This window comes from Ailuropoda melanoleuca, chromosome 4 (genome assembly GCF_002007445.2).
Source record: "Ailuropoda melanoleuca isolate Jingjing chromosome 4, ASM200744v2, whole genome shotgun sequence".
Taxonomy (NCBI): Eukaryota; Metazoa; Chordata; class Mammalia; order Carnivora; family Ursidae; genus Ailuropoda; species Ailuropoda melanoleuca.
Window position 1 is genome coordinate 24,507,301 of NC_048221.1, and position 23,595 is coordinate 24,530,895.

General features: G+C 48.0%; 1 protein-coding gene across 1 annotated transcript in view; it reads right to left on the reverse strand.

Moving 5' to 3' along the window:
- Positions 1–23,595, reverse strand: part of ARHGEF3 (Rho guanine nucleotide exchange factor 3) — a 308,374-nt gene that overhangs the window by 265,289 nt on the left and 19,490 nt on the right. Inside the window, exon 2 of the mRNA XM_034658496.1 lies at positions 7,236–7,327. Coding sequence (XP_034514387.1) covers positions 7,236–7,297 — 62 coding nt within the window. The 5' untranslated portion in view covers positions 7,298–7,327. The remainder of the gene's footprint in view (positions 1–7,235; positions 7,328–23,595) is intronic.

Genomic DNA, 23,595 nt, shown 5'->3' on the forward strand with positions numbered 1-23,595 from the left:
CACATCGACTTTCAGACCTAACTGCCACTGTTATCCACCTCTCACGGATGGCAAACTAGGACTTGGGAGATGTCAACAACTGAGCCAGGATCATCACCACCTCCCCCAACACCCTCCTGGCAGTTCCCCTTGTCACTGGGGCCACCCTATAAGGAGACCGCCGGGAATTAGGACATGCTGATGGGCTCCCATGATTAGAATGCCCACCCTCTGCACTTCAGTGGGCTGTCCTGGCTGAAGCTCAGTCCCATGCCTGGGGAAGACACAGCAGTGCCTCCCAACCCCACAGCACTCTGTTGGGGGGGCTCTGAGTTCCTGTCTGCAAAGAGAAGGTAAGATGAGGGTCCCAATCATATGAGAAGCAGATGAGGTGGTGAAAAGGCTTTCTCCCCTGAGCCAAAGACAGGTTTAAGTCTGAGCCCTATAGCCCTATAATTACCTGTGACGTTAGGGCAGGTACTTAAAGCCTTGTTTCCTCATCTGCAAAACAGAGGCAAACAATGTGTCTTTTGCTCAGTCTCTGTGATGTCTGGAGCCAATGTATATAAAAAGCCCTTTTAGGGGGTGCCTAAGGAATGAGCAGATATTGTTATAATTTGCCATGTAGAGGGTTAGCCAAGCCCACTAGAGAACAGAAGGGCTTTTTCAGTGTCTTCATGGCCCATCTTCCAAGACCTGTCCTAATCAATGCCTTTGGCCAGTACAAGGACAGATAAGCACTTGGTTTGGTGAAAAAACCGTAACAAAGCAGAACTTGAGGTTCAGGAACTTGAGTCTACGTCCTGGCTTTTTCATTCCTTGCTAGAGGACCACGGTCTAACCCTTTGTTTCTCAAAATCTCAGTTCCTCATCTGTCAAATAACATCGCCTCCCTTAAGGGGTCTTCATGTGTCTCAAAAAAGATCATGTGTACTGATTAAATTACTTTAACAATAACCGAGTAAGCTGTCTATGGGGTTATGCCAACGAATGTAATAAGGAGCCTGTTCTGTTTTCACATTTATTCAACAAATGTTTAATGACTGCTTTATCCCAGGCCCTGCCCTGAGGAATCAGCGAGAAGACACACAGGCCCCATGCGCCCTCATGGGGTTTTAAACAGTTGTTTTAAACAATATATGGAAATTTTTAGGTTTGAAAGGAAACCCACCCATCAATCAACCCCTTTCTCTGAAGCCAGTGAGGAATCTGAGATAGAAGTAAAGAAACACACCCAAGGTCACACAGCCAGGAAGAGGACAGTGTTTGCACGGGAGACGGGAGAGTTTCTGCCTGAATAAAATCCTTAAGAAGATACCACTTATACTCAACTCACTCACCAACAGGCTTATAAATGAATTGGAAGACTCGTTCCACCTTTTGCCTCCTATACTATTTTAAAGTTCCTAATGAAAACAAACAAACAAACAAAAAACCAAACCAAAAAAACACTTAAATGATTCAAATCCAACATCTATGTTTTTGGTTACTTTGCCTTTCTGTCCTAGGCACATCACTAAAGCTCTGGGAGGAAGCTTTGAGTTTTCCCAGCCCAGCATGTCCCCAGTGTGATCTACGTAACAGCAAATGTGGGGGGCCGCACACTCTACCCTCTCCTGAGAGGCCTCTCCATGCACACTGACCTTTTATAGGCTCTGTTGGATCCTGCGAGAAAGGCCACATTTAAGTGAACTTAAGTCAGAAATACCCAAACAAGTTTGGCGACAGGCCCCATTTTCCCCTGCAAAGTCTACTGATGTTTGGAAGATACCATATTCTAATGAGCAGACTGTGGGAAATACTGAGAGGATCTCTATGAAGAGAGTGAAGTGCCTTGCCCAAAGTCCAGGGCTGGTGAGTCCAAGAGCTCAGGCTAGAGCCTCAGGTCAGGAGAGGTTACATTCTCCCTTTTGTTGGGTTCCCAGCTTCTCAAGGTCAGTAGCTGAATTTCTGGAGGGTGGAGAAGTGGAGCGGGCCCCACACATGCCTGTGGGCAGTGAACAAAGAGCTCATAAAAATCAGTGACCAAAACAGCTCCAGCCTAAGGACAAGATGGAAGCTGATAAAGGGATCAAGAGAACAACAAATGACAAGCAGCAAACCTGACCTGTCTACAGGTGAGGGCTCTCAACCATGCTACAAATCAGTTACCCCCGAGCACGAAACCGAACACTACTCTGGGGGCAAATCTCAGTTGGGGATACAGCTCTTCATGTCCCCATCTACAAATTACTGTTTTCTGGCCAGTTCAGGCCACCGAAGCCGCTCACGGGCTGAGAGCCTACTGTGTGCTGGGCCCTGCGCCAGATGTGGGTGTTCCTGCACCAGGAAGGCCCACCTTCCAGGAGAGTAAAGTCAAGCAGAGCGGGCCCAAGGGACATGCTCAAGACACACTGAAATACATGAGTGAGCCAGGGAAGAGCTTTATTTTCATAAAGAGACATGCATTTGTACAAGCTGAGAGTGAAAGGACTTTATAATTCCTTATATGAGCATTTTTCCAAAGTGCTTATGGCTGCTAAGCAGTGAAGGTATACTGACCCACCAACTGATGACTGACTGACTGACTGGATGAATGAATGAATGAACGAACACACACACTTAAACCTTTCCATTTCTCTGGCATGGGCTAAGTCCTAACCATCCACCCATGTCACCAGCCCATTTACAGGAAGGATTTACAAGAAGAGGAAGGACTTCTGCCCTCAAAATTTTCCTCTTTGAACATCAGAAATTCGACATGCCTAACTCCACTGCAGCACAGCTGAGAAACTGAGGCCCAGAGAAGCAATACCCATCCGCAGTCACTGGTGGCAGCAGAAAACTGAACTCCCCAGGGGCTTAAGCTTCTAGAAATCCTGCATTCTTGTGAGTCAGCCCCTAGACCCAGAAGTGGTGAGTCATAGCTGCTCAGTCAATAAAGGCTATAGGAGCGGTCTCCTCAGTAAAGTCACGAGGTTAAAAGACAAAACGCCCACAAAGCACTGAAGCAAAACCGTGTTCCCACAGAGGGCAGTGTGGTCTGTGGGGAGGGTCTCCAGGGAGCCACTCTCCTCAGGAAAGTGGGGTGAGCCCCCGGAGAGTTGAGTCCTTCTCTCTGGCCGGCTTTGTCACATCACCTCACCTCAGCGACCTGTTATCACTACTCCATCCCCTACACTCATCAGTCCAGAAACATTAGTGAGCACTTACTGTGTGCCACACCTGGGGAAATGATAGTGAGCAAAACAGGTAAGATCTGACCCCACAGAACTCACAGCCCAGTCAGTGAGGCAGACACTAAAATATAAACACACAGAGGATGAGAATTTGTGTCAACTGATCACCATTTCTAAAACACAAATCCGGGCGCCTGTGTTCAGCTCAGGTCATAGCCTCAGGGTCCTGGGATCAAGCCCCGCGTTGGGCTCCCTGCTCAGTGGGGAGTCTGCTTCTCCCTTTGTCTCTGCCCCTCCCCGCACTCGTGCTTGCTCGCTCTCTCTCAAATAAATAAATAAATCTTTTTAAAAATGAAAATAAAACACAAGTCTAGCCCTATCAGCTTCCTGATAAAGAAATCAGGTTCCTCACCCTATGTAAGAATACCTAGGTTCCTCACCCTATGTAAGAATAAAAATAAACAAACATGAAAACAGCCACCTTTATTGGGTGTTTACTATATGACAAGTACTTAACTGTGATTAATTCAGGACATGCTCCAACAACTCACTGCAGGAGATCCTATTATTATCCCCACTGACCAATGAAGAATTAGTTTTCCACCTAACCACTGCTCATAGTGTGCACCTCCTGCCCCACCCCCGACTCCGGATCCTCTAAGAACTCACCTTACCCATCTTTCTGTGTCTGGCGCACAGGTAGTATTCAATACATGCCCACTGAATGAATAATCAACTGATGGATCAATGGATACGTTTTCTTCAAGGCCTTATTGGCTGATCAGCTCAATTTTTGGAACATGCGCTAATCAGGGTTCTAATAACGACACAAGAGGTACCTGTGATGTACAAAGAGCCAGAGCCAGACCTGGGACCCGAGCCGGAGCCTTGTCTCTGTGTGAACTCGGACAATCACATCATCACCCGAGGCCAGACTGCTTAAAACTACTGATGAAGAAGCGAGAAATTATACTCATGAGCCTAGGATCATCTGGGTCTAAATTTGCACGTCTCTGAAACATCATGGGAGGGGACTCCAGGAAGGCCTCTGGAATTGCACACTGCCTGCTTTTACAATGAGATCTAAACTTATCATTTTAGAGTAGATTGGGCCTATGGGGGCAAGTGACACACTTCCTTCCACAGCTCAGTGGGTGTATTTATCCTAATAAAGCAGATTTACTCCAATGACAAATATGCACAACCTGGTGTTTAAAACACACACACACACACACACACACACACACACACAAGCNGAAAGGAAAGGAAAGGAAAGGAAAGGAAAGGAAAGGAAAGGAAAGGAAAGGAAAGGAAAGAAGGAAAGGAAAGGAAAGGAAAGGAAAGGAAAGGAAAGGAAAGGAAAGGAAAGGAAAAGGAAAAGGAAAAGAAAGGAAAGGAAAGGAAAAGAAAGAGGGAGGGATGAAGGAAGGAAGGAAGAAAGAAAAAAAAAAAACCAAGCCCAAATTGGAGTCATTTGCTCCCCCAAAACAGCAAATCAAGACTTCATTACAGTTTCACCTTAACCCAGGAAGGTGACCTTTTACGAAGTCAACCTGAAATTTTTTCATCAGCACTAATGAGATCATCTGCAAGATGAAAATCCTGCCTTTCCCTCCCTAACCCAAAAAAGGTATCTTAGCCTGAAACAATCTTTTCTTTTGCTAATAACTTCCTTGCCCCACCCTCCTTCCTGTAAAAGCCTTCCTAACTCTTAAACCTCCTCAGAGCTCCGTTCTACCTGCCCAGGTGATGAATCGCTTAATAAAAGCCAATTCGATCTTCAAATTTACTTGGTTGAATTTTGTTTTCTCACACTAGAAAACCCCTTTCCAGAGAAGCATTGTGGACAAACTCAGGTGAGGCTGCCACCCCAACTGGACCCCAGAACAGAGGGGCTGAAGATACACAGAAGCCTATATTCATGCACCGCCTGGGGACAAAAACCTAAAACCGAACTCTCAGCTCCCACCTCTACTCTGGGAAGGCCACGGATGTGGAATAACAACCAAGTGTGGCCAAGGCAACAGCAAACACGGGTATGATGGCCCCAGAGCTCCCTCCTCAAGGAGAACTCAATGTGGGCCTGTTTGTCACTCCAAGTGAGGACAACGCTAGGAGTTGGAGCTCCAAGGCGAGATAGGGTTTTGTTGTTTGGCTTGGTTTTGAAGAACTTCTGTCCTAATGTTGCCTAATGGCCATAATGAGCGTAAGAACACAACTCCCTATCATAGAGGGCCATGTAAGAATTAAATGAGATATGTCAGCCCAGTGATCCACACAGAGCCTGACACACAGCATCTTCTCAGATGGTTTCCGATGATGATGGTGACGATGCTGGTGACGATGGGTGGTGGATGGAACCACCTGAAGTAGGAAAATCCAACCAAAGCCTCTTCAAAACCAGGAGTCAAGAGAGAAGCAGGTAATCCTGTGACACACTGTCCTGGAGAAGAATGCTTGGATACTTCTCAGAAGAGAAAACGAAGTGGTGCCCACTTCCAGATATGACCAGGACCGCCCAGATGTCCTGGGCCTTTGGATAGGTCCCTAGGTCCCTCTGAGGACAGAGCCTCGCCATCTGCCATTGGGAGATGAAACCAGATAACAGAAAGACCTGAGGAGATGAACTTCTCCAGAGTAAAGAGAAGAGGGAGGAAATGACAACCATAGAGAGATACCATTGTTCACCCAACAGACCAGCAAAAATGGAAGAGCATGAAGAGCTGAGGTGCAGCTGGAGGGCAGGCTAACAGGAGATTTGGCACCCTGTTGACAAGTGGTCTTTAGAGAATGACTTGGCAATATTTAGTAATATCTTAAATGTATACACATGATGGCACAACAATTCCACTCCTCAGTGACTTCCTAAGAGAACTATCTGCCCATGTGTGCAGGAGGCACATACCAGAAAGTGCCTCCCAACACTATATAAGGGCAAACAATGGGACCCACCACCTACAAGAACATGTCTCAATAAACAGTGGGATTCTTACACCATGCATACACTATTCATTTCATAGCAGATAAAAGGAAGACTCTCATGTACTGTCTTGAAAACATTTTAAGACATATCATTGAATTTTTTAAAAAGATTACAAAATAGACCAATAAGCATAGTATGACTGCCTGTATCAAAAGAACAGAAAGGAAAGAAAGAAAAAAAAGGAAAGAAAGAATGGCTTTTTTTCTCTGTATGGAAGCACCTAGAAAAAGTTCTGGAAGGAAATGCACAAAAGTAGGTCATAGTAGTTACTTCTGGGAAAGGCAGGTGTGGAGTGGGGAGGCTGGGAATGAAATTGGGGGAGGGTGTGTCACCTATTTTTAACTAGGAAAAAATGTATCTATGCATCTCTTGGGCATTATAATAAAATTAAATGAATACATTTATTTTTAAGAAGAAAAAGAGGAGGTGGAAGAAAAAGAAAGATGTAGCTGCCAAAAGCTAAGGGGCTGTCTTTGCCTTCTCTCAGGGACTGGCCATCAACACATGTAGACATAATCATCTGAGCAAGTGTCCTCAGTTTCTAGGAATGAGTATCCATAGCTTCTAGAATCAAATATTTAATTTTATACCACATTAGTTCTATTTATACCAAGTCTTCCTTCTAAGTCTTAGAAAAAAATCTCATATACTTAACAAAGGCATCCTCTTCTGGTGTCAGAAATTGGAGAGAGGAGGGGCGCCTGGGTGGCACAGCGGTTAAGCGTCTGCCTTCGGCTCAGGGCGTGATCCCAGCGTTCTGGGATCGAGCCCCACATCAGGCTCCTCCGCTATGAGCCTGCTTCTTCCTCTCCCACTCCCCCTGCTTGTGTTCCCTCTCTCGCTGGCTGTCTCTCTGTCAAATAAATAAAATCAGAAAGGAAAGAAAGAAAAGAAAGAAAGAAAGAAAGGAAAGAAAGAAAGAAAGAAAGAAAGAAAGAAAGAAAGAAAGAAAGAAAGAAAAATTGGAGAGAGGAAAAGGGGACACAAGAAATTCTGCTATTTCCAACTCTTGATGGCCTCCACTGACGCATACAGACTTAGATGAAGTCCTATATTGCATTTAATTGTTGCAAGTGAGGATTTTTAAATTTTTACTTTTTAAAGATATTTTTTACCTTTCCTTGTTTTCTTCCATCCCTCTGAAGACACACTGATTCATTACTGTGGAACTGTCCATAGACACAGCATGGCTGGCTAGGTCTTCTTTCTGAAAGCAAAACAACCAGTATGTATAACCTTCGCCTATTTATGTTATAAACACACAAACAGTTGCATTAAATACATACAAGGGGAAAATGTCAAAGGCAGTCCAGTGTCCATTAAAATCCATTCTCCCTTTCTTCTATAGTTATTCAAGTTTTATCAGGGACTACGTCTCCCTGGTGTCCTTGCAGGTTGGTGTGGCCAGGTATCTAAGTTCCCAATGGAACGAGAGAGGAAAGGTGCCACTTCCCCTTCTAGGCCTTAAGACTTGGCACACCTTGTCCACCCTTCTCACCGGCTCCCATTGGCTAGAACTCAGCTCGGACTGTGCAGATGATGACCACACATTTGGAAATAACGGAGCAACAACATTGAAGGCACCTGGGCCTGTGAGTGACTGTGTGGAGCATGACCACCCTCTCACCTTGGAACTACTACCTTAGAGAGAAAGTGCTTTCTTCTTCAAGTCACTATTTTTATTTGATCCTATTTTTATGTCTAGTTAACTCTCATCACAGTTGGCACTATCATTAAATATTCCCTTTCGGGCCCTTCTGAGGGTGAGTTTGGTTATTTGGAGCTTATGATGCACTATGTCTATGGAGACAGGTAAGGCCAAACTATTTTGGTCACAACTTTGGTAAAATCACATGTAATTTAAGGAGTACTCAGTCAATGTCAGATGGACGAAGATGTTAATGAGCACGTAGTAGTGTGAAGACTGTCAAGAGCAGGGCACCTGGCAGAATGAGGAACTCCGGGATCCACAAGTGTGAGCTGTGGCTTTGCTTCACAAAATGACTACTGGAGTGGTAAAATATTCCAGTGAACATGATACCCCCGCTGAAGGATTCGAGTCTATGTGCTTGAAAGCAACAGAAACTAGGAGAGACACAGGGATGAGACAGAGAGAGAACTAGAGGAGAACATTTCAGTGGGTGGAGGATTCTGCCCACTCGCTCTTCTACCCCCTGAGCCTCTGCCCCAGGTGAGTCTGAGATGGGACGCTGAGCTTCCATCCTCAGCCTCAGGTACGGCATTCCTCACCACTTGGGGTGGGGTTAGCATTAAAGCAGATTCCCTTTCTACAGCATGGTCCCAAACCCAAACGAGCTGCTTCATTGGGTGTCAAACAAAGAAAGAAACAGCCATCAGTTTCAACACTGGAACGACTGGCTGTGCAGACCATATTGAGAGATGGAGTACTGGTCTTCAACATGGTGCCTCCTAGGCAAAGAGGGTGCAGGGTAATTTGGATACCTTTGATCTTCCATCATCTTCCATCATCTTCCATGCTGGTGCATCAGCCTGTTGAGGACCAAATCTGCTTGGCCCAATCTCCCTCCTATTCTCCTCCATCTGCCCTACCATGAGTCTGGCCCTTTTCTGGATCAAAGCACCATTAGGGGGGCACCTGCCTGGCTCATATGGTAGAGCATGCAACTCTTGATCACAGGGTTGTAAGCTCGAGCGCCATTCTGGGTGCAGAGATCACTTAAAAAATAAAATCTTTTTTTAAAAAGGCACCATTAGGATAAACTCTCAAATCCAGGTGAGCAGGACTGGATACCTTGGACTCCTGTACCCCAAGGCATTGGAAAGAGTCAGTGTTGGGGAGAATCCCCAGCCATAGTCTCCAATGCTGCTTTTTTATTTAACTTGCAAAGAGCACACCATGAGATATTTTTAGCATCTGGATCCCTGTCTGGGACCACTGCTCTGGCTTCCATCAGAGCTAACTTCATCAGCTAAGGCATGTGCATTACAGAGGGGCCCAGAATAGGGCAAAAGGGAAGATGTGGATCCTGGAATGAGGAGAGATGGAAGGGTAGTGAGACGCAGCCTGGGAGTCTCAGAGGGGCCACCACATCCCCACCACTGCCACTATGAAGGGAGAGGGGAGAAAGCAAGCAGCCCATACCAGAGTCACTTCTGCAGCTGTGAACACCTCAGCTCACCTCAGCTCAGCCTGGAAGCCACATCTGCTCAGTGTACAAGCCCTTCCACAGCACAGTAAGTGTTACAAGGGGGTTCGACACCTACAGCCCCAAATTATGCCAACTCTCCTCAAAGCCACATTTCCCGAGCATCTATGAGGGGTCAGAGCCTGCCCTCAAAGGAACCCCCAGCTAGTTCTGGGTCAGGGTTCCAGGTTTCCCCTCCCAGTATTGGAGAAAATACTCTGTAGACAACCACTGATAAACCACCACCTTCTGCCTGTGGTAAGGGGCAAGGATTGAGGGTACCCTATTCTGTACCCAGCCCTGAGGGGTGCCCAAGGCCAGGCACTGTCACGGACTATTTCATCCATTTCTCACATCAGCCCTGGAAGGCAGATACTGCCTCACTTTACAAATCAGGAAACTGGACACAAGTTAAGATTTGGTCAAATGCCATACAGACAACAAAATGCTAAAAATCGATACTTGAACCAAGCATTTGATCTGGGAGTCTGTGCCCCTAATGAGTATATTATAATGTGAATGGTAAAGCTCAGTGACGGCTGAATGAAAGAATGAACAAATGATGAATGAATAGTTTCGAAAGCAGTTTCAGGAATGGGGCTGTGGGGAGATGGTGTCTCTATAAAGCCCTAGGAGGGTGGACCACGAGCCTGACCCCACCCACCCTGGATGCCAACCAAGTGGGTGATATTCTCAGAACCCCCATCCCAAGACAGTCACGCAATCCCTGAACACTCTGAGCATTCTGAACCCAGGGTTGCCAACTTCTATAAAAGGAATTTATGAGCTTAATACCGTTGTCCCTAATAACCACAGTTATACCTCTGATTCAGTACCTATGTGCAGGCAGTAAACTCGGGGCTCACACACAGAGGCTTTTCATCTACCCACGGCCCCACAGGAAAGGCAGGACCAGGCCCATTTAACAGATGGCAAAACCTGAACTCTGAAGGGCGTGAGTAGCTTGAGTCACAGCGCTTACATGAGGACAGTTTTCAAACTCTAAGCAGCCAGCTAAACAGCACGGGCTTTCTGCCACTGCATGATACCTGCCACTCACCTTGCTCGATCATAAAGTTGCAAAGATAAGTGGTGTTCATATCTGAAGCTAGAAAGTTCTGTATTAATCTAAGGTGACTCAGGATTTCCCATTCCAGTCATTTCCATGGAAGAGGAATTCCACTTCTCCCCAGCTAGAAACTCTGGCACCACCACTTCCTCATTCCTCTCCTCAGCTGGCTGGGTCAGCATTGACCAGCATTTGCTGAGCACCAACTTCCTGCAAGGCACAACTATGTCCCTTAGACACCAAGCCTGGCTAATTCTTCACTGGAAGATCTCTCCTCTCAGGAAGCACCAAGTGTTGGTGAAGACGTAAAGCAAACACAGCTCTCACCTCTGCTGTTGGTGGGAGCACAAATGGGTCTAACCACCTTTGAGGACTATGGGAATACTTGCACTTGTTCCTAGATCCATATGTGCACCAAGAGACATTTTCTAGAATGTTCTCAGTGGCACTATGCATAACAGCCGTCTCTCAGGTGCCTATTGCTGTTGTAACAAATTACCACAAATTTAGTGGCATAAAACAACACAAATTTATCATCTTATAGCTCTGGAGGTCAGAAATGGGTCTAGGGGCGCCTGGGTGGCACAGCGGTTAAGCGTCTGCCTTCGGCTCAGGGCGTGATCCTAGCGTTATGGGATCGAGCCCCACAATCAGGCTCTTCAGCTATGAGCCTGCTTCTTCCTCTCCCACTCCCCCTGCTTGTGTTCCCTCTCTCTCTGGCTGTCTCTATCTCTGTCGAATAAATAAATNAAAAAAAAAAAAAAAAAATTAAAAAAAAAAAAAAAAAAAAAAAAAAAAAAAAAAAGAAATGGGTCTAAAATGGGTCAGCAGGGCTGCATTCTTTCTAGAAACTCTAGAGGACGATCCATTCCCTCGCCCTTTCCAGCTTCTGGAAACCACCTGCATTCCTCCGCTCATGGCCCCTTCCTCCATTTCAGAGCCAACAACCTAGTATCTTCGAATCTCTTCTCTCACCTCTGCTTTGATTTCCATGTCTCATTCTCTGAACCTGACCCTCCCTCTTCCCTCTTGTAAGGATCCTTGTTAAATGTCCCATCCAGATAATTCAGGATCATCTCTCCGTGTCACAATTCTTAACTAACATTTGCTAAGTCTCTTGGCTACGTAGAGTAACTTAGCCACAGGTATTACCAGTAAATGTTACCTGTGACCAGGGATTAGGTCATGGACATCTTTCAAGAGGCCATTACTTGACCTACCTCAAGCTCCAAACCAGCAGTGACCCCAGTGCTCATCAGCAGAATGAAGGAAATAGAGGGTGGTCATTCATAGCAGTGAGAACAGATGAACTACAGCTACTTACAGCAACAAGGACTGCTCTTCATGAGAAGACGCTGAGCCCAAGACACCAAACACAAGAGTGTCTGCCCTATGAGTCTATCTGCAGAAAGCCCAGAACCAGGTCAAACTACCCCAAGCTGTTGGCAGTCAGGACGGCGGTTGTAGTTGGGGAGCAGAGGCTGAAGAGGGTACGAGGGAGCTTCTGGGGTGCTGGCCAAGGGTCTGTTTCTTAATCTAGGTGCTGCTTACACAGGCATGTTCAGTTTGTGACAATCTATCAAGCCAAAATTATGATCTGTGCCCCTTTCTGCGGGTATGTTATGCTTTAAAAAGAAGCTTTAGGAATTTTGTAACAAGTAATTGTATCTACTTAAAGTTTCCCCCCACTCCACCCAAGTTCTCAGTAATCCTCTCAACAGATAAGGATGCTGCAAGTTTGTTTTCTATACATCAATGTAGCCGTGCTAAATCCCCCAACTTTGCATCCTACAATTCCAGGTCAATAGTTATGAAAATACAATAAATGCATTTATAACTAAGAAGGAGGAGGAGGAAGAGAAGCATTAGCTTCTCTCCCTCTCTCATCCCATTTCCACTCCACAGGCACCTGTCCTTTCAACTCTGGATGAAGCAGATCCCAGCTGGCCCCCTCAACACCCCCTACCCTGGCAATCACTGCCCACCTGACTGGCCTGGAATGTTTCCCTGACACCTGCCACATGGTCCCTCCCTGTCCTTCCACCCTTCTGATATGTCCATGGGGAGCACCATCTCCTCCCAGGAGCTCCCCCAGCTCCTGTAGGACTTGCAATACAAACCACACCATTTGGACTTACTTGCTACTGTCACATACTAACTGTTAGTAGTATCGAGTCCCTTAGTCTAATCTCCCCCCAAAGACTGCAAACGCAAGAACAGAAATCAGGTCTTGTACATTCAATTCTTACTGATATGAACTTCTTATGCTAATTAAGAATTACTATTAATATTAACAGCCTTTGTTGAGCTGTTAATATCCATACTTCGTATCATGTTCACTGCTCCTCATGCATTATTTCATTTCCTCTTCTCCCACCCAGTGAAGTGGGTGCTATCGTGATCCCTCTTTCGAATAGGGGGAAACTGAGGCACAGAATGGCTACTTAACTTGCTGAGGGTCCCAAAGCTCATCACAGGAAGGAGGGATTTGAACCCATCCAATCTGATTTCAGAGCCCATGCTTTTGACCCAGATCCCACTCTGCTTCCTTAATGCCCCACCCAAAAGCCAGAGTTAGGTGTATTATTGGTGTTTAATAAGCACTGTGACATGCTTGATCACAAAAAATACACACACACACACACACACACACATATATATATGTTATAAAACCTTTCACCAGTACACAAATAACAAATCAAGACTCTTCACCAAATAAGATCTTTTCAGCCTCAGATCTCAAGAGGACACACCCTCTGGAGAGATTGGCAGAAGCTCGCATACTCCTTGCTCTGCCTCATGCTTGGCATTCAGGGGGCTTTATAAACATTTATCTGTAAAAAACAGCCAGAATTTGTCCTCTAGGCTTTTATCAGAATGGGGAGACAGATGGATACTTTTTTTTTCTTTTGTGCCTGCCAATCTCAGGGTCAAAGCCAACGTCATAGTTGAAGGATGATTGGACAAACTCAGTCTGTGACCACAAAGTCCCAAGCCATCTGCCCTAGATGACCTCACCTCCTCGATGGCCAAGAATTGTGACCCAGAGGCCTTGGCTAGTACCAAGGCCACCACCCCGGAGGGCTGCTGAGGCCACTACACGGAACCAGAGATAATGACACCAGCCGCCCTGTGGTCCCCTGAATAGCATGTGGCTGGCCCAAGCCCAAGCATTCCCTCCCCTCAAGGCCCGCCCCATGGTCAGGTACCAAGCGGGGCACCAGTGCCGTCCACTCACCCTCACCCTCTCACAGATCAGCTCCAGTGTCTGTGTGGATACAGAAGAAAGGGCCTGTGCCCAAAAGCATGCAGACTATTGAGAAGACGTTATTTCTAAATGGCTTCCTCTGACGAGGAACATGGGACTGGCTGGAGGTTAAGGTGGGCTTCAGTTATATCAGTACCCCTCGCATTTTTACAAAAACAAAAAAAGTGTTTATGCATTTTGGGGGTTATTAAAATTGTTTCAAAGTTTCTTTTAATAAAAAAAATTTATCATTACAGTACAATGTGAGACCGCAGTAACAGAGAGATGTATAGTTACAAGCGGATCAGCACCGACATCAGCCTGAGGGAATCATGGAAGTCTTCTCAGAGGAGGCACTGCCTGGGCTGAGTTTTGGTTTTTTTTTTTAAGATTTTATTTATTTATTTGACAGAGAGAGACAGCCAGCGAGAGACAGAACACAAGCAGGGGGAGTGGGAGAGGAAGAAGCAGGCTCCTAGCAGAGGAGCCTGATGTGGGGCTCGATCCCAGAACACTGGGATCACGCCCTGAGCCGAAGGCAGACACTTAAGGACTGCACCACCCAGGCGCCCCACGGCCTGAGTTTTGAAGGAGGAATAAGAGCTTGCCAGGCCAACAATCCAGGCTTGCTCTGGGTGAAGGGCACAGTGTCAGTAATGGCAGGGAGGAAACTGAGGTCACACGAGTGAGAAGAGGGTAGGGGGAAGTAGGAGGAGGGCTAGAACACCACAGCACCTCTTCTCAGTGGGTTGTGCACTGCCAAGTTAGATGACGTCATCTATGCTGAGGGTTCAGCCAAGAAGAGGCACTCATGAGTGGTTGGCATTAACTACTGTTATTTGTAGGTCTACTCCATCCTTGCTGGAGACCAGACTCTGTGGACCTCATGGGGGGGCTGTTGGAGCAAGAATTTGCAAATGAGATCCCCACAACCACCCGCTGAGAGACACTCTGTAAACTCAACCACTTGTGTGCCCTCAGGCTTTCCCAGAGCCCCCTAGAGCCCAGCTAGAGCTCCCTCCACACTCCTCCCTCATCCAATTCCCACCCACATGTGTGCACGTGTCTCCCCAACTACACTGGGTTTCACGACACCCCAATCACGAACACAGTGACAAGTGTAACAGTTGTTGAACGAATGCACAAAGCCAGCTCACCGCACTCCTCCACGCCAATGAAAGATGATGCAGAATCAGGACATTACGGACGCCATCACCACACAGCTGAGAAAATAATCATGGGGAGCCAGCCACCCCAGGATCACAGAAAAATGAGGTTCCAAGAGGCAAAAACCCCACAGGACCCACCTAAGCCCTCAAGTCACTCTATCAAAGGAAGCGTATCCTAGAGACCCAGCGACTCTGGTGCCACATCCCCAGACAAAAAGTCAAGGTGCCCCAGCGATGAACGGGGGCAGAGGCTGATGCCATTTTCATACTTGCTCCAACAAGTGTTTGAACTCCACTCTTGCCCTCGTGCCAGCGGCCTCCGGGTTCGGCAGCTGGCTCCCCACGTGCCTTAATTACACGGAGAGGCAGAGCTGAATGCGCCACGGCGGCAGGTAACCGTTCCCGTTCTCCCTGCCTCGCTCATGGCTGCGTGTGGGCGTGGCAAGCTTGTTCCGGAAGGAGCAGACAGGAGATGAGGTCAAACCTCAGGGCTTCATCACTAGCCTCCAGTCTCCCCAGTGCCAGATCACATCCAGGGTCTAGAACGAGGGTTCGGTGGGGATACCACCAGTGGTCAAGTTCTGTCCAGGCTGCCTGTTCTTAGACCAAAGGGTGTTCTGAATTCAACTAGGGCACCTCCTCTCCCATAGGATTCTTATGCCGGAGGACGTTGTCATACTATAAAATAGTTCCAACGCAACAACAACAACAAAGTTTGAAAAACCTCGCTTCATACAAAACCTCTACCACCTGCCTGCCTCTCTCTAGGTCTCTCCAATAATGTCTTTAGTGGACACTTGGTACATTTTCATTGATGGACAGAGAGCATGCATATCCATTCATGGAGGACCAATGGTAGGAGGGCTAAGGCACAGGGGTCAGAGCAGTCAGGGTCTCCCGTCCGTGCTGCCTGATAGAGAATGGCCACTGCCCCATCAGAGCCCATCTGAAGGAAGGCATGGGCTGCCCAGGGGTCATTGTGGCCCTCACTGTCCTCCTCACCACAGGCCACAGTGTCAGTGGCCTTCCTATGTCCCAGGCACCGCGTAGAGGGCTTCAAATGCTCTGATTCCATTTCACCCTCCCAGCAATGTTGTAAGACTTTTATCTCCTTCTCACAGATGCAGAAACGGACACACAGAGGGGCTTACGTGACTCGCCAGGCTCCCAGAGCTAGTGCGTGGAAGGGAGAACCAGGGCACACACACACTGTCCTTCCTCTCCCAAACAGAAGACCAAAATGGGAGATGACAGTCATAGAGAATGGTCCCAAAAAAGGCCTTGGGGCAATTTTCCCAGTTGGGGATAAAACTGGATTCCTTGGGCAGGGGAAGATTTTCTGATCTGTTCCCTCGCCGACCAGGGCATTTGTTAAAATGAACTTCACAGAGCGGACACACATCACACTTGCTAACTCAGCCGGAGGACGGCAGTCCGCTTTGCCTCATCATTCATCACCCGCAAGGACAAATGCCTCAGTACAGCACACGGCATACCCAGAGTGGGCTTCAAAACACCTGCAAGGAAGGTGAGCTCTCTTAAAAAAAAGCCCAACCAGAAATAACGTTTCATGGAATTGTACGTAGCTAGCCACTTGGAGACAATTTAAGATTCATGGGAATCTACGGGGCTCTAATTTAGGGGAGGAGATGAACAAGACCTATCAAGGACCTACTTTGTACCCACATTAAGTCATAAAAGATCCCCATGAGATGCACATTGGCATCCACATGTTACAGAGCAGGAAACGAACTCCAGCTTCAGCAGCTGGGTCAAGCTCCAGCAGGTGGAACACAACAACAGGGACTGAGCAGCTGGGTCTGTGCACCCCTGGGTCCAGGCCTCCAAACTTCCATTAGCCCAGAGGCTCTGGCACCTGAATAAATATGCAGTCCGACTCCCCTATAAAATAAAACTCTCTGGCTAAATCTTAGCTCCATCTCTGTGCTCTGACCCCAAGTGTCAGCTAAGAAAACCCTGCAAAGAGGAGGACTAATTGCAGCCTTCTAACCCTGCAGGGCAAATTCTGAAGTTAGTGGGAAAATCCTGCAGAGTCCAAAATTTCCCTGGAAAGCCCCTCAGGAAGGTGCCTATGGGAGAGGGGCTCCACCTCACTCGAGGAGCCCAGAACGGCCCAGAGCCAGAGTAGGTGGCCATGTGTTCAAATGCACTCTGAGTCGAGTCTGTGGTTGGGACAGACTCACACATGGGGCTGCCCCAAACGAGCTGGGGCACGCGGGATGTGGGGCCAGTTTGGGCGACCCTCCAGAACATACCCTCACTTCAATGGAACAGCAGGATTAAACATTTGTTTCTTTTTTCTAAGAGCTTCTAGTTTAGTTCCCGTAAGTTTAACACAAGAGAGATGTGATTCCACGATACCATAATTCTGCAATAACATGATCTTCCATTTACTACTAGAACATCTATATTGCAAATTATAAACACATTCACAACATAGATAACCAATGGAAGCCTTGGGTAATTTGACCTTTGCCACTTAGCAGCTATGAGAGCTTGGAAAGGACTCCTGTGCCTCAGTTTCCCCAACTGTGAAACAGGGGTCATAATGGTGTCTACCTCATGGGGCTTTGTGGGGATTCAATGAAACAGTGCAAGGGAAGAGCTCAGCACAGAGCTTCACAAAGCTTAGTGTGCCCTTCCCCTTCATAAAAACCAAAAGGACAAGAAAGCAGAGGGTCTCGTGGAGAGGTCAACAACTTTTCAGAGGTCCCACGGTGAGTAAGCTCCAGAGCCCATGTCACAGCCAGTGCTGTGGGTCTTGGGGGGCCAGATGTACAGGAGGGGATCTGGCTGGAATGAAGTGGCCCAGGGCAGCTCGGTATAAGAGCCCAAGGGACAGAACCTGCAGCTTCAGGAGCCGGGATGCTGAGCAAACAGGAGGATGGAGTGAAGTGGGGAAAAGCCCTTCCACAGAATATAAAAATACCTGCTGAGGAACCATTCCAGACCCACCCAGAAGGCAAGACTATACAGGCAGGGAGATGTCAGGAGGCAGTAAATCACCACCTCGGTCACAGTCACAAAGAAGACAGTGACCTGAGTGACGGTCACCCTGGATGGAGGAGCCTTGGAGCATTCCACCCCTCCTGCCAGCCCAGACAGGTCAAGCACCATCCTCCCTGACCCCCAGGCTTTGCAAGATCCCCTCCAGGACTGCAGATCCCTAACCTTCCCCTCCAAGAGGCACACACCCACAACACACACAAGAGACGACAGCAAGGAATGAGCAACCTGGAGCCGGGCCAGCGAAGTCACATGTCCAGCAGTGGCCTGGCTCTGCCTACCAAACATTCACTCACTGCTCGGCGGAGAATGAACCAGGAAGGCCCCTCTGACACTGTAATGGGACCTCTATCACACAGCAGCCTCACACAGGTCAAGAATAAGACTGCCCTGGGGCGCCTGGGTGGCACAGTGGTTGGGCGTCTGCCTTCGGCTCAGGGCGTGATCCCGGCATTACGGGATCGAGCCCCACATCGGGCTCCTCCCGCTATGAGCCTGCTTCTTCCTCTCCCACTCCCCTTGCTTGTGTTCCCTCTCGCTGGCTGTCTCTATCTCTGTCAAATAAATAAATAAAATCTTTAAAAAAAAAAAAAAGAATAAGACTGGCCCTTCCACAAAAACCATCTGGAGATCTGCAGGCAGCAAGGAGACAGGAATGAAGGAGACCCTTCCATGTGGTGATAATCACTCCCCTGTGTCCAGGGAGGAGTGGACAAAGGAAAGGGGCAGATGCTTCCGGGGGCAAAGCCTGGCATTTGAGCCTGCTCCCTGCTGGGGTGAGAACAGCTGTTCCCCATCACTCCCCTCCCAAGGGGCTGGCAAGGGAGCATGAGACCACAGCCCTAAGCAAATCTGGAGGCATAGGCTCCCACGTTGTTGAGACATCAGCTGTAATAAAGACGTTTGCCCTCGTGTAAGTTTTGGTGGCAGCAGAGGGACACCTGAATTCAAAACAGCAGGACGTTTTAATTCCTACTAATTGTAGAAGGGGAGCAGCTGCTGCCACTACCCAGAAACTCCACCTGGTGACCTGGCACCCAGAAAATCCACCTCACCCAGCAGGCCGGATGTGCCAGGGCATGTGGCTGAGGACAGGGGCCTTGCATTTCCATGATAGAGTCATAGGCTGTCAGATCCAGGAGGACCCACAGCCCTCAGAACCCACAGGTGTCTTGACTCAGCAAAGCACAGAATTGTCCGTTCACAGAATCATGCTCGGCCCAAGCTCAGACCTTCTGAATCAGTCTCTAAGGCTGGGCCTGGGAATCTGCATTTTAAAGGACGCCCCCACCCCCACCCCCGAATCAGTCTAGACTGCTGAGTTTAACTGTTGGATGTCAAGGCCATCTCGTTGACAGTTCATCCATTCACGAGTCTGTTGACTCTAGGAGCATTTACCCAGGGTCACCCGTAAGACACAGTTCCTGCCATTCAGGGAGCAGCTGGGTTCACCTGGGGAACTTTTCAGAAATGGAGCTGACCAGGCTCCACCACCTGTGATCTGGATTCTGAGGGACTCAAAATCCTGTGGGAAAACCAAAGCAAGGCCTGACACGGAGAAGGATCTGGAAATTGATAGCTAGGCAGGAGGTTCTGACCGAGGAGCGAGGCTGCACTTGGCTTCATGGCACAAGGGAGGGAAGATCTTTCCCAGCACCCACTACACACCAGCCCCCTGACTACTGTTAGCGCCGTGAATATCCACCACAGCCCTGCAAGAGGGCTGTCTTCATCCCCATCAGACAAATGACAGCACAAGGTTTGGAGCGGGGACAACGACCTGCCCGAGGTCCCGGCGCTGCAAGCCCGGGTTGGGGTTTGAACTCCAGGAGCCAGAGCCCTTGCTCTTTTCATTACCATTCCGTCTCCCTCCTGAGTCCTAGGTGTAGCGAAGGACACCTCTGTCCACCCACACTGTGAATCCAGAGACCTGAGAGGTGACCTTGACCTTTCTCTCTTCTTACCCCTTATGTACAATCAGGCCTGGCCCTTTGTCCTCTACTCCCTTCTCTTGAACTTGACCTTTAACACCATGAACCACCTCCATTAGGACCTGTGATATTTAAAATACAAGCCCAATCAGCCAGGTCACTCCCTGGCTTAATCCTCCGCAAGGCCTCCTCACCCGCGTGGAGATAGAAATCTTCCTCCCAGGTGTGCCGCGGGGCCTTCCAGAGTATCCCCTCCCATCCCTCTCATTCCAGCTCCTTTAGCTCAGAGGCCTTCAGCCAACCTCCCAGGAACACCAGAACTCAGTCGGGTACCCAGCCTCCTCCAGAAAGGCAAGGCCACAGAGCAGGGACAGCTCTGTCCTGCCCACGGCTGAGCCCCTACAGACACAGTAGGGGTGTGTGTGGTAGGGGAAGGGGGTGTTGCTGACTGGCCATGGGCCTCTGCAGCTGGTCTGAGGCCCAGGTGTGGTGGTAGCAGAGAAGCCAGGCAATCAGCGACTGGACAGACAGGCCAGGGCCAGACTGGGAAGGGAAGGCTGTGAACACCACAGAAAGGAGCTAGGACGTAAGCCTGGCGGCAGCCGAAAACAAACCAGAGGAGTCATATGACCAAATTCGCATGCACACACTCTTGGCAGAGTTGTCATTTTCTCTCATCTCTTTGAAAGGCAATCTGCCGATAACCACCAAACTGTGAACTATGCATGCCTACTGATCCAGGAATCCCAAGTCTATCAAGGATACTCACCCTTCTATACTAGCAAAACACAAACAGTGACCCAACCAGCCAACTGAAGAATAAACTATAGCAGGCAAGTCCACAATCCCTCTTCCCACCCTTGCCGCTGGATGTGGTTTAGAATTCATAATATTTGCATCTCAGAAAGGGAATATGAAGTGTGTACACTCTGTTATGTGAAAAACCAGCAGGGTGAGGTATAGAAGTCCATATTCAAAGACATAAATATCCCTGCAGCTGTGCACGTGACTATTTCTGCCGCATACTATACATAGCCTCCTATGCATTCAGGTCAAAATGAGTTTGCACCAAACTTTTTTAAAGGCATGCAGGTTTCTGAAGCTTATGCTGTCCCAACCAGCTGGCCCGGAGGCCTGGAAATGAAGCATGTTCTCCCATCAGAAAGACACCTGTGAGAGCACCCAAGCACAGAGCCAGACCCCCTAGAGCACACACCATGCCCTGGGGCCCCCGAGGGCCATTCAGCTCAGAGATCTGTTCCAGCACAGCCAGCGGGCTGCCCCAGGTCATCGACAGAACAGACTTTCATTTGTCGCTAAGGATCAGCCCAGGATGTGGGTGCAGAGTGATGTTCCCAGCAGACAAAGGCAGGTTCCGCTTCCTCACTGGATCTTCTCCCACCTAGCCTATAATACCAGTCACCATCACTCTTTAATCCTTGGCTTTGGGGAAAGCTAACCTATGCGCAGGTTCCCTCCTCTTCCAGGTTGGAACAGAACAGGGACTCTGAGGAGAGCACCAGAAAAATGCACCTCTTGTTTAAGCAGCACCACAATTAGGAGAGGCCCACCTTCCCTCTCAAGCGCTGGTCTTTCCTGCCAGGTGAGGCTCATGCCAGGGACCAGAGGTGGGTATCGCTCATATGGCAGCGTGAGGGGGAAGACGAGGAGAAATACCCAGGAGAAGCAGCATCACGGGGAGAACTCAGGCCCCCCTCCAGCCTGCCCTGGCCTCTGGCAGTGTTTCAGTTCCCCAGCCTTCCTCCAAGGACTCTAGACAAAGACTGTCATGTATTTCCCCCCCAGCGTATACATCAATAAACTAGTCTGCAGACAAACAAAATAGTTTGCAACATACATAAATGACACAAATCTTCAGTGTACAACTCACTAATGTTTGTGAATATTTATACTCCCATGTCATCTCCAACTAAATCAAAATATAAACCATTTCCAGCCCCCTAGAAGGTTTCCTCTCGCCCCTCCCGGTCAATGCCCTACCCAAAGGCTCTTTTTCATTGCAGAGTATATTCCATTGCATGGATACAGGATTTGCTTACCCGTATGGTTGCTCATGGACATTTGCATTATTTCCATGTTTTGGTAATTACGAATAAGCTGCTATGATCATTTGTGTACAAGTCCTTGGGCATTCACATGCACTCATCTCTCTTGGGTATACATCTAGGAGAGCTGCCGCCCAGGGAGCCATATGTCTAGCCGTGGTTGACACCGCCAAAATGGTTTTCCAATGTGGCTGTACCAGTTCCTATCCCTACCAGCAGGGTCTGAAGCTTCCAGCTTCTCCATATCTTTAACTACACTTTCATTGTCGTCTTTTTCATTTAGCCCTTCTGGGTGGATACACAGTGGTATCTCATTGTGGTTAAATTCTTCTGATGACTCCTGAGGTTAAGCACCTTTCCCTATGTTAATTGGTCATTTGGAATCCTTTTTGGTGACATGTTTGCTCAAGTCTTTTGTCTCTTTTATATTGGATTGTCTGTTTCTTATTGGTTGGCAGAAGTTCTTTCTCTATTCTAGAGATGACTCTTTTGTCGGACATAGTATTTCAAACATCTTCTCCCAGACTACAGTTTCTTCTTCACTCTCCTCATAGTGTCTTTTGATAAAGAGTTCTTAATTTTAATCAAGGCTAATGTATAAATTTCTTTCCTTTATGATGGTGCTTTTTGTGATGTTGTCTAAGAAATCTATGCCTAGCCTAATTTTCATTCTTCTTTAGTATGTTCTAGAAGCTCCACTGATTTGCCTTCCACATTTAGGTCCTCAACTCATCTCCAGTTATTTTTATATATATGGTATGAGGCAGCGGAGGCTGGCATGTACTTTAAGTTCCGTCAGCTGTGACCACAAACCAGACACAAGAAGGACCAATTGTTGTCACCCCCCAGAGGAATATGTGGCTTCCCAGACAGCCCTGTCCTTTACTGAACCCTGCAGAAGCATCTAATTCTATCTTGCCACCTACAGCCCAACAGAATTCAGACGTACACATCCCTATTGTCTCAGAGAATTTCTGGACACAAACCATATACAAAGCACTCACATCTCAGCGGAAGTTTCCACAAATTCCCACAGTCCATTCTGACAATTGTACATAGGTCAAAATCCTTTCTAAAATGCAAAACAGTAAAAAACAAAATGCAAAACAGTGAAGTGGGAACATGCATAAAGACAATGTCAGAGAGCACCTGGCTGTCAGATCTGCTGGGTACCCGCCCTCTGCATCTACAGGCTGGAGGTTAGGGAGGCCACAGGATATGACCAGACATGGCCCCTGTGATTGTCATGCTCTCGGCCTGGGGAAGGAACCAAGAAAACATGGGGGAAGAGAAAGTAAACAGGAAGAAGCACTGAGGGGAGTTCTCCCTTGTAACATCTAACCCAAGACCTACGTCTGCCAAGGAGCTGGCCCTGAGAGGAGAAGGCATAAGAGCATTCTGGATGGAAGGAATGGCAAATTCAAGGGCTGAAAAAAACAGATTAGGATCTTGCTAGAAGGCGTGACAGGGAGTGGCAGAGTGTGTAGGTGAAGGTAAGAAAAGTTTGGATTTTTTTCTAAGCAGAACTGGAATCCACTGGAGGGTTTTGCTACATCTCAGCTATCCTCTTGAATACGCACCACACAAGTTCTCTAAGAGGATGAAGGGCATTCAGTCGACTCTGAAACCCTTCCATCACACTGCAGTTCAGCCAGGCAAAGACCCACACAGACTGCTCTCAGCCCTGAACGTGCCGGTATATGCATGCACACGTGCACACACACACACACACCTGCCCCCTTGGTGATACCTCAAGCTGAGGACCCTCAGTTCCTCCTCCAATCCTGGGTGGGACGGTG